Raw genomic sequence first — 13823 nt, 5'->3', positions numbered from 1 at the left:
TCACATGAAAAACAAGTTGATAAAAGAATTTAGAGCGATGTGTACTTTGGAGGATTAAAAGTACTCAAATCCAAGACACATCTTGCAAAATTAATAGTGTGTATTGTGAACAAGGGAAACTGTTTTTCCTCTTATCTTTCTGTACTCATTTTCTTGTCCTTAATAATGCGACATTAAGAAATTTTCTGTCATGTGAAAAGCGAATTGAGAAATAAGGTTAGTTTGATAATTTTACGTAAATAAAGAAAAAAAAAAAGTGACATATTGTCCAACAAGGAAAGACATTGACTCAATGTTGTTGAGGTCTTTGTTTGAAAGATCTGAAAATTCAAATTTAGTCATATAGTAATCTTTGGCCTCCATATCCAATACTTCTCTTCTTCTTTTTTGAGAGTCAATACTTATCAATTCGTGTAAAATTGCTATCTGCAGATTCTATGGAATTGCAATGACATGGGGTGAATCTCATTTTGATTCTGCCGATGTTGTCTCATTTTTTATGGGTTTCTTTTGATATGGCCTCATGTGGAAGAGGTGCTTTTTGGTTTTGCACGATTTATAAATCAGGTCTGCAAAGAAACCAAGTCAAGCTTTGAAGTATGCGAGTTTGCATGGCTTGCTCAAAACTATTCTAGTTCGAGCTCGAGTACAATCATTCGCTTAGTGTTGAGGTGTGTGACCTTAGTTCGTGTTAGAATTTAAGACCCGAAACACCAAAACACAAAGAGCTTAATTATAATAATATATGTATAAATATAAACAAAATAATAGATAATATCCTAAAGTGCAAGGGTTCCGATGAACAATCAACAACTCCAAAATGAAACCCGGCCAAATCACGACCAAGCCTTCTCGATGGTTGCATTCATAGGGCATAAAGTGTTGTGTCTTTCCCTAAGGGACACAACTCTTGGATATAACTCCATTTAATAAAGAGACCCCTATTTAAATGGTGACTCTTGGAATTATTATTAAACAATAACACTTAAAACGAGTTTTAAGACATACAAATTTAATTCCAACATTTCTTTTACTTAACGAGCCTTTACTAACAAATCACGCCTCTTCAAACGAGCTGAGATTTTAGAATCCATTGAGTTATACTACTGTGTCTCTCAAAAGAATAGTAGAGAGAGAGAGAGAGAGAGAGAGAGAGAGAGAGAGAGATTAGCTGTACAGCGATTGAAGCAACTAAAAATAGTTAGTCTAAAGTGCAGACTAAACAAGAAGGCAAGCTGCTAACAAAGTCATAAAAGCAAACAAAGCCACAAGGCAAAAGCCTACTCTTCCACTTGTCCAACCTACAAACAGACACTAACCCACTCTACTTTCACTTATTTACATGGGGCCCAACTAACATGCCTTCCATTCACAACCAAAGTGGAAAAGAAAAGAAAAAAAAACCCCCACTTGCCAAACACCCCTTAAAGAGGAGAAGATTGTTAGGAATGTGTAGAGAGGGATGATCTTCTTCTACTTTGTGGCTGCTGCAAAAACTGCTGGCTCTTCCACCTGAAAAGTGTTATCCCCAAACTTAAATACATGCAGTATTAGGCCCAGCTTCGCTAGAAAAATAAGCCGGATTATTGACTTATTGGCTGAATTAATTCAGCCAATCAGTCAAATTAAGCAAGTACACTACTTTGTGCCCGGGGTGGTTTGGTTGAACCAAAAAAAAAAAAGTTTGACAGATTTCGAACAAAATTGTTCATGGTGATAAATGTGATGTTTGAAGATCGCTTTCGGAACAAAATTGTTCAAAAAATAAAAGGTTTTACCAAAAAATAAAAATTGTTCAAAAGGTTTGGCTTGTTTGGCTATACTTAGGCAATCCATCCTCCCTTAAGGGTTTCATAATTAGACGTCGATCCCATTTCAGAAGGTGAATGTTTTAATTGAAAATTGAATATAGTCAAGACACACTAGTGACTTAACCGTAGAGAACCAGAGCATCCATTATCAACAAATTAGTACTATTAATCTCCTTATAGTGACGAAAAAACTACTCCTACAACAAAGGTAAGTAGTTTCCCTGAACAGATCCCACTTTTGTTTAGCTAGCTAGTTTCCACAAAACATGGCACATGTGATGAAATTGACGAAAAGGGAGTTCACTATTAGGTGATGCTACTACTACTTTTGCCTATTAATTGGTGGCCACTAAAAAGGCAAAGCATGCCCATAAATATTCCCCTCAAATAGTACGTCTGAACCCAATTTTTAATGCACCAGTTTTTGGGGGCATTTTCGTCTATTAGATCACGTGGAAATCCTAAAACACGACGTGAAGGAAGCAACTTTAAAACATAATTCCGGACGCAAACTGAATTCAGAACCGCTTAATGCACGTGGGCTCGCATAAATCGGACGGCTCCAAACACAATTAATGTATTTTTAAGTTGTGTTCGTGGACATTTTGAATCCTAAACCTAAATGATGAGAAGATTCTCATGTCATGTGATATACTGTACTAGTCAAGAACTTGCACTCGAAAAGTTGATAACTTTACCATGAATTTTGCACCCCAGATTTCTTCCTCGGTAGCAGGAACAGCAGTGATCTTGTTCTTGGGATTCTCATAGCTTCTGAGTCCCCCAACTGCCGTCGAATAGAAACACCCTATACAAAACAAAAGTGGAGCCACCGTCAAATGAAACAATCAAAGGAAAAACACACTACGCGTTCGAATCTAGTGGGTTCCATTTTTTGTGCCGACGGTCTGAGGTGTCCGGATTAGCTTACGCACGTCTCGACTAATTCTTTCTCGATTCCGTCAAAAGCAGGTCATCTATGCCAGAACTAAAGAATTCACAAGAAATCTCTTTTTTTGCGGCCTAACCCTAAGATTTGAACCTGATTAATCGTATATGGAGCAAACCCACCAAATAACCAGACTAATCCTTCCTTGGAGCTGAATTAGTGGGGTTCGATGTAGCAGTCAAGTGTTCCTTTCAAATCTGGTGGATATATTTTATTGGTAGTGGGTTCAAATCAAGTGTCAAAAGCAATACTAAGAGCTTAAAGCAATGAATTTAATGAATGATTATTGGAATAAAGCACAATTAAAGATAATCAAGGCAAACCCACCTTGAGGGAAAGAAGCAAGTGATTTGCCACAAGCACCTTTAAGCAAGTCGGCATCATCAGCAAAAGCCACATTTCCATCAGCAGTTATTCCCCAATACAGAGGAACCTTACCAAATTGATCCTGCAGTGACACCAAGAACAAGTTGTCCAGTTGTCATTCTACGAAAACTACATTATTATTATTATATATAAGGACTGATAGTCTACTACTACAAAAATAGGGAAACATATAGAATGATGTGATAAAGACAACAGCTAATTTGCACAAGACTCCCTCGAGGTCGGGTTCCCCAACAGGGGCGAAGCCAGGATTTTCGATAAGTGGGGTCGAAAATTTGAATTATGTATAATTCACTTTTTCTAGTTGTTATTTGAAAGGAACAATCAAATTAACAAGTTAATCAAAAAGTAGATATTTATTAATAACAAGAACAATGAAACGCTATTCACGTTTTTGGGATTTTTGTGGGTGGAAATTCTATTTTGACTCCTCTTTTTCCTAAGAATAAAACCCTTATATATGGGTTGGGGCAAAAATGAATTTTAAAGGGGGTCAAATGAGTAAAAATTGGGTGAGAATTATACCAATCTCTAAAAAAATTTGGGAGGCAGCGGGGTCAGCTGCCCCCCCTTGACTCTTAATCCCTCCGCCCCTGTTCCCTTATAAGGTTTGTCAATAGTTTAAGGGCTTTAGATAAGTTATTTCCGCTAAATAAACTTTTAGTTGATGTATATGAGGAAAACGACATATCTTGAAATCAGTATTTTTTGGGCTTTAGCCTGTTTATAATACAATAGGGAAACCCAGCATTATAACTTATCCCCTCAAGTAAAATTTTTATTCCTTCATTCTCATTCCTTTTTTACCATCCAAAGGGGCACTAATTTATGGGACAAACTTCAGTTAGGTAGAACCCTTGTAGTTTGCGTCTTGAGCTGGGCGCCCATGTCATATAAAAACTAGCACATAACTACCTATTTTTTTTATTGTCATTCTTTTAAAAACTATTCCGCAGGTGGGGAGAAAATGACTCGACTTGATGGAGCTTGATCAACCTCTGACTTATAGATGAACCAACCACCTGCCAGACTAGTGTTCTGGTTGACTCAACGGCTCCCGCTCAACACCACCATTTTTGCACCAACATTATTCACCTCTTTACGGATTTATCTGCGTAACATCTCTCCCTAAAAGGCCAATTATAATCATCCTTATCCACTTTCCGTACGCGAGCCCGGACTTTTTCTAGTCTAGTATTAAAGATCGATCCTCTGTTTCGATTATCTAAAAGCAATAAAACAAAACAAAGCTTGAATAAGGCATAACTGGGGGTGGGTGAAATAATTGAGTACTCACAGCGGCCAAAAACAAGGTGGAGGTGGACTTATCAAAGACAATGAAGGCAAAGTTCCCATCAAGGTGGGCGACAACATGGTTAGGTGGATAAGGTGCCCTGTCACGGAGTGCCTTGTAAGCTTCAATCACTAAAACCACCTCATTCCCGGACTTGCCCAGCCCGTACTGCTGGTTCAGGCTTCCCAAGTTGTCCAGTGCTCCTTCAAATAAGCAGAATATGTCGTCCTTCACTGCAAATGATCTGCCATTTACAGTATCAAACAAACAATTGTTAATTTAATTACTAGTATTAAAAGATGTTGCTGAACAAGACAAGAATGTATGATCTGCCATGTGTTGGGTCTGTGAAACCTGATTCGGTTTAGTTTGTCACTTGGCTAGAGTAACAGCGCCCTTGAATCCTAATTACTCCATATATATCTACCTTTGTGTTGTGTTTTCTTGCTTGGTTTATTCTTGGGAAAATGACGGCCAACGACGTGTTTTGATAATTAATACCTACCAATGACATGCTGAGAACATTTGTTAATACTGAAAATATTTTAGATGGGTATTAATTATCAAAACACGTCATGAGTCGTCATTTTCCCTTTATTCTTCTTACGATTGTGTTTTATTTTTATTTTTATTCATCTTACGATTGTGTGTATGACTCCGGATCGAGCCCACATCACATTGATCAACAAGAAAGGTGGGGCGGCTAGAGCCCATAGATTTTTGTGTGTTTTCTATGTGGATTGATTGAACCAGATCTAAAAGAATTATTTTGCTCCAGTTAGGCTGATCAGTTTGACTATGGACTATCTAAAATAATTAAAGACCTAATTTCGGAATTTTCTGGATTTTTTTTTCCTCAGGTCAAAAACACTAATAAAAGTTTGTCTAGTGACAAAAATAATTAATAACTTGTCTAAGTTGTCTTCTTAGATGTTTTTGAGAAACCAAGATTAGTCAAAAAGACCAAAAATGATAAAAATTGAAGAGGGAAAAAGATAGATAAATAAAAAACAAGTGACAAAAAGTACGAAACGCTTCTCGGTGATTCTCCAATTGTGGCTCTATCATACAGTTTTGAAAGTTAGATGTGATAAAACACATTCTCCTACCCGACTCCCAAACAACTAAGATAAGATCCTGTTTTGCAAAGATTCTTATTTTTTAAGTAATTATTTTTCGTTTTACGAGACAAGTCATTCTCTCACAATATAAAAATGCAAAAGCAAAAAAGAAAAAGCTCCCAAACACCCCTAACTCAACGGCAACGCATTTCCAAAACAGTTTTTTTACAACTAACATTTATCCTCCCCGCAGCCGCGCATGGGTGGTCATTGGCGCCATTTTCGAAGCACCTAAAAACAAAGTCATTGGATCGTCTAGTTTATTCAGATCTCTAAAATACGACGTGGTTGTGGTCCGGGACATTCCAAAACTATACATTCTTGTGGAGTTTAGTGATTAAGCGCATGAAATTCATATGAATGTGCGGTGCTGAAATGATCCGGAGCATCACGTGGTTGTGCTTCGGAACTAAGAGATCCAATCCATTGGGTCGGACTTGATCCCCATCCAGTTTTGGTTTGTCCAATCCTATTTTGTGTTGTTATGGGTCTAGCCGTCTAGGAATCCGGAGCATCACGTTGCTGGCCCAGTACTTGAGACCCATTACGATGACGTTGACTTCATAGGTACTCCATCATCGACATAGTTAGTTATTATTCATGTCAAAAATAAATTTCAATTTTCAACACACATCAATTATTGTAAAGAAGACTTAATTTATACAGTACTACTTTGAAATATATTTACACCATTTCTGCTTTGCTTGGATTGGTGTTTGAAATTTTTTTTTGAAAAATAGTAGGGTAATAAGTAGAGAAATATAGAGAGAGAAATGTTGAAAGTATGAGAATCTAGAAAAAAGTTTTTAAAAAATTATTTTTGAAGTATAAAGAGAACAAGGCTTAAATCATTCGCATGTGTAGGGAGTGCTAGGTACAAAGAAAATGTACCTAGAAATCACCCCGAAAAGGCAAATCAACGGTACAGATGCACTTCAAAGTGAATCTGTACCATTGATTTATCCTTTCGGAGTAATTTCCGGGTACGTTTTCTTTGCACTTGGAATTTCCCTTGAAGAAATATTCATCCAATCAAAGAATCAATTTTTAAGCGTTTTTTGTTTCTCTTCTGTCACAGATTTTGTTTGTATTGCTGATATATACTATGTTATATATATACCTGGGTTTCAGAGGCGACTGGTTGTGGTGAGTATATGCCAATTGGGCATCGTCTCCGATCTGTATCGACACCGCCGAGCTGTTATTGTCGAGAAACCGTTTCACCAGCGCCGCCGCCTTTATCTTCGGCGACGGAGTCCGGCTTCCCGCCGCTACCAGCTCTTCCGGCGGCGACACTATCGAGCTGCTAAATACTCCCAACATAACTCCCCCCCAACACACACCACACCACTCTCTCTCTCTCTCTCTCTCTCTCTCTCTAGAAGTTATTATAAGTGCTCGGGCATGGAAGAAGAACCAGAGACGAGCATTGTCATTTATAGGGGAGAAGAGGAGTGGTAGGGGTAAAGCAGTCCCTTTGCTTGTTCACTTGTTCCGTCCAACTAAAGAAATGTTACATATATACTTTTCGAGCACAATTTCGGACATAATTGTTTTTGAAACCGTTTAATGCATATGTGTTCACATGTATTAAATGGCTCTTGAGTCGGATGCAATTGCGTTCGAAATTGCAGTCAGAAGATGTGTATGTTGACATTCTCAAAAAGCTATCCGCAAAATAACAACTTAAAAAATTGTATTTGTAATTAAAAAGATTTGAACATTTATCTATCTATAAAGTAAGAGAATTTATTTGTATCTACGCAATAACTAGCGGCCAAAAAATTAAATTTTCTAATAAAATAATTTTTTTAAGCCTTTATTTTGCGGACCGAATAATTGTTTTTACGACGAACGTAGAATTTGCTTGATTAGATTTTCTTTTCATTGATGATTGGGATTTTTTTTTTTCAGGCAAATAATTTAGAAATCATTTGTCCTTTTTAGTAGTACTATTATCCAAACATGGGGGCATGGGCTTTGGACCCACAAGGAGGGCGATGATTCCCATGTGTTGTTAGTGGCTGTGTGTCAATTGTGTGGGTCCCCTTAATTGCCAATTGCACCTTCGGTCATTTTTTTTGGGAAAAATTATAGTTACCCCCTCAAACTATGCCTCGGAGACACTTTACCCTTTCAAACATTTTTTTTTTGGCACTTAACCGCCTCTAACTAATAAAAATGCAACTTTTGTTTGTGATTTGTTAGAAATTGGATGGAAAATGTCACATGCCGTCTCATCTAAAAAATTTAGACTTTTTTGCCCTTTCTCTTCTTTACATCTTTTATAGACCATATATACGTATACCACGAACCAAATCTACAACAAAAACAAATCAAAAATCACACCCATCCCAAACCCCTTGCAATCAGCCATATCCCCAAATTGGAAAGATGGGAAACTATGCAAAGGTCGTGCAAGCATTACAAGAGCAACTAATGGAAGCAGTTCTTCAAAGCTTAGGGCTAAAAACAGATTACCTACACGAAGACTTCGAAAAAGGCACGCAAGTTATGGTTGTGAATTGCTACCCGGCTTGTCCCAAACCAGACCTAGCCCTAGGAATGTCGCCTCACTCAGACTACGGGACTTCAATCTCACCTCGCACCAAACAATTGCCAAACCCTTACAAGACTTGAACGGAGAGCTGCTGGAGAAGTAATTTGCGATTGCATGATGCCGGCAACAATGGCTGCGACAGATCAAGTTTAGAGGAGCGATTGAATATTGCGTGATGGTAGAGGAAACAAGAGTTGAACTGCTACTGCTGTATGATGCCGTCGGATTGCAAGCGCGTGACGGAGGCGGTGTTCGACCACTCGATTGACTAGACCTTCGAGTGGCAAACCTTCTCCAACGAGTCAGGCGACAACGAACTGGTCCATATCGACGGGCCCAACAACCCTTTTCACCGACAATGGCTTGTCAACTATTATCTCGAAGCCTAACAGTGTCGCCACCAGCTTATGTTGACATCAAATCAAATGAACTCTAAATGATCAACCCATAAAACTGAAAACCTTTCTCCTGTAATCACCCCATTCATTGATACCATGGATGCTTCGTCGAAACCCTTACCGGCGGCGGAAGTAATCGCCAATAACGTCGATCTTAGTACTTAGATCCTTCTATTTTTGCCAGCAAAATCCCTGATACAATTCAAGTCCATGTCCAAGCAATGGCTATCTCTCCTATCCGACTTTCGATTCATCGCCAAACACCATTGTCGAAACCCCATCGAGATTGCCCTGATGTTCGTAACACCTCTCTTTGCCGCCGATCGTCGATCCATTTTCCATTCGAGCAATCGCAGCCTCTACTTGATGATACTTTCTTCTTCTATTTTGGTTGGAAGTTTTCTGTGTGATTAAACTCGAAGGGGTAAAGAGAGAGGCGGTGGTGGATGGGGAGCATGTGAGGAAGGAGGACAGAGACGGGGCCGCGCAGCGGCGAGGTTTTGGATGGGCGATGGGGTTTTGCTTGGTTTTGCAGAAGCAAGATTTAGAGAGAGAGAGAGAGAAAGAGAAGGTGATAAGATTGGGTGTTGGCAAACAAAATGGGGTTTCATTTTTCAATAAAGGGGCAAAATGGTAACTTACCTCCTCTCCGTTATAGAAGTTAGCCAGTTCTGCATTTCTGTTAGTTAGAGGCAGTTAAATGCCAAAAAATAAAGTTTAAAGGGGTAAAGTATAACGACTAGCTCCATCTTTGTACAATATTATCCGCTTTAGACGCCCATAGACTTCCCAGTGAGGTCACCCATCCTTGGATTGCTCCAGGATGAACACGCTTAACTGTGAAATTCTCATGCGCTTTGGCCCGCCCTCACGGCTTTAAAAGGCCTTGTACAAGTAGGAGGGATCTTTTCTTATAAATCATGACTTGCCTCCTCCCGTCCGAACGGAGCTTGCAATCCTGCAGTACCGCCGGCCACCGGAAGGCGGGGTGTCACAATCTACCCCCCTTAGGGATGCAACGTCCTCGTTGCACAGACCCATCAACCTTCCTCTGGTGGCCATGGTGTGGCACTTAGTTCTGTACAACACAATCAGTGTGCTCGTACCAGATTCTAGAGGTGGCCCCCACCATGTAGACCAGGGTTGTGCTCTGATACCATTTATAACGACCCGCTCCATCTTTGTACAATATTATCCGCTTTAGACGCCCAAAGCCCATAGACTTCCCAGTAAGGTCACCCATCATTGGATTGCTCCAGAATGAGCACGCTTAACTTTGAAGTTCCTATGCTCTTTGGCCCGCTCTCACGGCTTTAAAAGGCCTTGTACAAGTAGGAGGGATCTTTTCTTATAAACCATGACTTGCCCCCTCCCGTCTGAACGGAGCCTGCCATCCTGCAGTACCGCCGGCCACCGAAAAGCGGGGTGTCACATAAAGTGTCTCCGAGGCATAGTTTGAGGGGGTTAACTATAATTTACCCCTTTTTTTATTATAAAAAATGATCTATACTTATTCACGGAGCCACTGTAAAACGTTTTTTTATGAAGCTGAGCGATCTTAGTAGTATATTTCGGCATTGGACGACCCAGATTATAAAAATTCTATTAACATTTTTATTTCGAATCATCCAAAAAACTTTTGGACGTCCGAGATTGATCAGCTCCATAAACTTTTTTCTATGGAACCTCCGTAAGTAAAGATTTTCTCCTCCATTAAATGAGGTCGATCTCTTCTGTTCCGAAAACTTCCGTGCCGAGAGATTTTTTAGCCGTTAGATTATGTAATTTTTTTAATATTTTAAATTCAACGACCGAAAAATCTCCCGGCTCAAAAGTACATCGGTTTTCGGCACATAGAATCCCACCTCCCATTAAATTTGCTATTTTTGTGAATGTTTTTTGATAGGATGTGTGTGAAAAGATATCCAGATAAAAAATAACGTTAAAGATAGTTTTATAAATCTATATCAAAATGTATTTCAAGTTATGTTGTACAGTAGATAGTTTATTTTATCGAACAAAAGCGTTGATTACGACTTTATGAGCTTATACCCCAAGTAATATAGAGAAAATGGTCAAAAATTTGGTTGGTAATAAAGTATCTTTTAAGACTAATTAATTTAGTCGTACAAATCAAGTTGAGAGGAAAAAAAAATTGAACTAATTTGGAAATCTGATAGCATAGCCAACAAATTAAAAGACTATTCCAACCCCAAGAAGTCCCTTGGATATTGAAAAAGAGTGAGATGAGAAAGAAGAGTCCTTTCTAACTAAATCTCACCATTTTTGGAGAATTTAGTGAGAAAAGAGGAGTGCTAATTGAAAAGTTTTATTTTTTATTTTCTACTTTTCTCCATTTCTCACTCACCAAATGAATGATTTGGCAAAAACTCCAACCATCACTTACCAAATCCTCCAATCCGAAGGGGTTAAGGGGTTTGACCAAGTGAGTATGAGAAACAAAATAAAGGGTTTGCCCCTATAATTTTGCCCCCATAATGTCACAAGTTCAAATACCACAGAGACAAAACATTTAACCGGTGGGGCCATTGACGGTTTGTTCGGTCGCTAACTTTAGTGTCCCAGAATTAATCAAGGTGCGTGCAAACTGACACAGACAACCATTTATCTAAATAAACAAAAAATTATTCTTGCCTTGCAACACCCAAAACCTGGGTGGACGAACCGTTTCTCTGTTCTGATACAATTTATGTTCTGAATATACTTGAATTTTTCTTTTTTCCCTACAACAGTCCGTCACTCAGTTTAAGATCTGTGCCGTCGATTGTCGAAATGAACGACCGGATCGACCGCTCGGCACCGCTGCCAAGCACCCCGCTTGGCAGCATCTCCCATTCCTTTTTTTGTTGGGGTCAAATGGGATCTGCCGATCTGACCTTCCCCATTTCGAACTTCTAATATACGAACAAGACATTTACCATTTATTTAATTGCGTCATGTGATATTCTGCAAAAATGTATATACTATTATAGTAGTCTCCCCCTGGTGCTTTCAGTTTATTTTTTAAATATTTACGAATAAGACATTATACCATAATAATTGGGTAATGGGATATTATACGAAAATTGTATCATAGATAGTTTTACCCTCGTGCTTTTCCTAGTTATTTTTTGAATAAATTGCAGGCTGTAGCATGAAGGAAAAATTATCAGGTGTTCTCGCGACACCCGGTGTCCCAAAACCCTCAAACAACTACATGATGAAATAAAATGTAAATGTGTAGTTGTGGAGTGTTTTGATGCATGATCAGGTGACGTCGTCTCGAAATTGCTGAGTTGGGGAGAATATAATCAATAATTTCTTTCCAATAAATTTTCTCGCTCTGCCATAGGCCAATTTTTATTATGGTTATCCACTACTAATATCCATTATCCAATGGTTGTAGATCGAAAAAGTGATGCATTATTGTTATCATGGGCCAACTTAAAAGATGATGTGATAATGTTCCCCAGTCCCCACCCTCTTTTTGACGCTAGGAATGCCGGATAAAGGGTAAATTCGTCCGGAGAAACAAGTTTGCCAGCTCCAAGAATTATTGGTGGTTGGTAAGTGGAGGGGTCCAAGTAATGTATGACATGATGATGGAATCCAAACAAACAAAAGTTGGGTACGATGGTGATAGTGGCGGAGTCAGGAATTTAGTTCGGTGTGGGCACCATTAATTAACATGATCTCAAAATCTTCTATCTTTCATAGTAAACGATCGTAATATAAAAGAAATAAACTTAGAACGTAAAATTTGCTACATTATACCGATAGATAACTTGTCTTTATGAAAAACAAGCGCGTAAAAAAAAATTTGGTGGGAACTTGACAAAGATAATACCGGATGTAAATGTTATAAGAAGGAAAATGTGAATACTTTTTTATACAAATTGTCATGACCTTTATAACTTTTGGATAAAACTGATATTATTGAAAATTATAGGGGGCACGGCCCCACTGCTAATATACTCCCTCTGCCACTGGATGTTGATGAAGAGTAAGATTGATTCCACAATAGCAACAAAGGGCAAGTAGGGGAGAGAAAATACTAAGTGCTTGTCTCCATGTGATCATATGTTTGAATATTGCGGAAGTCAAGAATTGCAAATATTGGAGCTACTTGAAGGTTTATCCGGTCTTAAACTTCGTGATTCCGGAATTAGTCGAAATGCATCCAAGCTGATCCAGACCTTCGGTTATATAAAAAAAAGAAAGAAAGAAGGACAACAGCCTTTTAGGCTTAGCACATCCACTACTCAAAGATAAAAAAGATAGATACCCATGATTCTAGCATGCATGATTTTAGGCAATTGGCAGCCACACTTTCTTCCTTTTTCCTTTGACCTTGGGGTGGCCTCCAGATTGAAAATAACTGTAGTGATAGGTAAGTTATACATATCTTCACAAACTCAGTTGTCCAATTGTCGCTAGGTGGCTCCATATGTGCATGAACCAATCAGAAGCTACGCATTACCCACTCCTTTTTTTTTTTTTCCAGACGATTTGATGTTATTAGAGGTTAGATGTTAGTTGTTACAACGAGAGTCGAGCAGTTCCTCCATAAAGACTGGAACTCGGGAACCCTCCCCTAGAAGGGAGAGTAATGAACCAACCACACTAAGTGAGGTGAAATTCACTTTTCCGCGGGTCGAGTATTCAAGATTTCGTGTTGATTAATCACCTAAATACACAAATCCATTTGTTCTATATACGTTGTCAAGAATGAGACTTCACCTCACCTAAATACGGCACTGCTGGTATCGGCCAACTACGTCAACTCGTTTGGTTGACAAACCATTCAAAATTTGGTTCACAATTTGGTCACAAGACCATTATGCCTTTACACAAAATTCTACACTGATTTTCACCAAATTCACATTTTTTCGACCGCCAACGGAAATGTAAGACCTCATGTATCAGTATCACCAATTGCCAAATTCACCCTCCTCGAAATATAGTATTAACAAGTGAAATGCTTGGTTTTTACCTTTCCTTCCGCGGCACCAAAAATTAAGTGACCCGTTGTACAAGATCTTCATTGTTTTAAGATATGGCTAAATTCATCGAGGAATAATTACAACTACCAACAAATATGTGTAGGCTACTACACATCGAAAATTCCACGTCACTATATCCGGACATGCTTTCAGTTGGGAAAATTTTGAAAATATGGGGATTTCAAGTTAAGATCACGCCGCAGAGAATGTGATGGAATACAGGAACAAACATTCTTCTCTGAAATATGAATCCAGTGCTCTCCATCATGGTAAATTTGAAATACAAATTCGGAGCCTGGG

The 13823-nt window shown here is 38.8% G+C and overlaps 1 protein-coding gene and 1 long non-coding RNA gene across 2 annotated transcripts; both read right to left on the bottom strand.

The window, feature by feature from the left end:
* Positions 1-1182: 1182 nt before the first annotated feature.
* Positions 1183-7060, bottom strand: LOC131309872 (stem-specific protein TSJT1-like). The gene is made up of 5 exons (XM_058336561.1): positions 6683-7060; positions 4445-4685; positions 3088-3208; positions 2510-2619; positions 1183-1512 (listed from the first exon to the last, which is right to left on the bottom strand). Exons 1-5 carry the CDS (start codon positions 6883-6885, stop codon positions 1474-1476), a joined length of 714 nt encoding a protein of 237 aa, XP_058192544.1. The 5' UTR covers positions 6886-7060; the 3' UTR covers positions 1183-1473.
* LOC131309880 (uncharacterized) lies at positions 2059-2503 on the bottom strand. The gene is made up of 2 exons (XR_009195035.1): positions 2285-2503; positions 2059-2207 (listed from the first exon to the last, which is right to left on the bottom strand). It is a non-coding gene; the product is annotated as an uncharacterized LOC131309880 (long non-coding RNA).
* Positions 7061-13823: the final 6763 nt, after the last annotated feature.

The sequence above is a fragment of the Rhododendron vialii genome, chromosome 2a, assembly GCF_030253575.1.
Source record: "Rhododendron vialii isolate Sample 1 chromosome 2a, ASM3025357v1".
Lineage (NCBI taxonomy): Eukaryota > Viridiplantae > Streptophyta > Magnoliopsida > Ericales > Ericaceae > Rhododendron > Rhododendron vialii.
This window is presented reverse-complemented; position numbering and strand designations above follow the sequence as displayed.

What these genes read in the sequence shown, in the direction of transcription:
- LOC131309872 (XM_058336561.1), bottom strand. Translation starts at nt 6,885, where the DNA reads ATGTTGGGAGTATTTAGCAGCTCGATAGTGTCGCCGCCGGAAGAGCTG. An exon ending in CCACCTTGTTTTTGGCCGCT is followed by an intron (nt 3,209 to 4,444) that starts GTGAGTACTCAA and finishes GTGTCACTGCAG; the next exon opens with GATCAATTTGGTAAGGTTCC. An exon ending in ACTTGCTTCTTTCCCTCAAG is followed by an intron (nt 2,620 to 3,087) that starts GTGGGTTTGCCT and finishes TGTTTTGTATAG; the next exon opens with GGTGTTTCTATTCGACGGCA.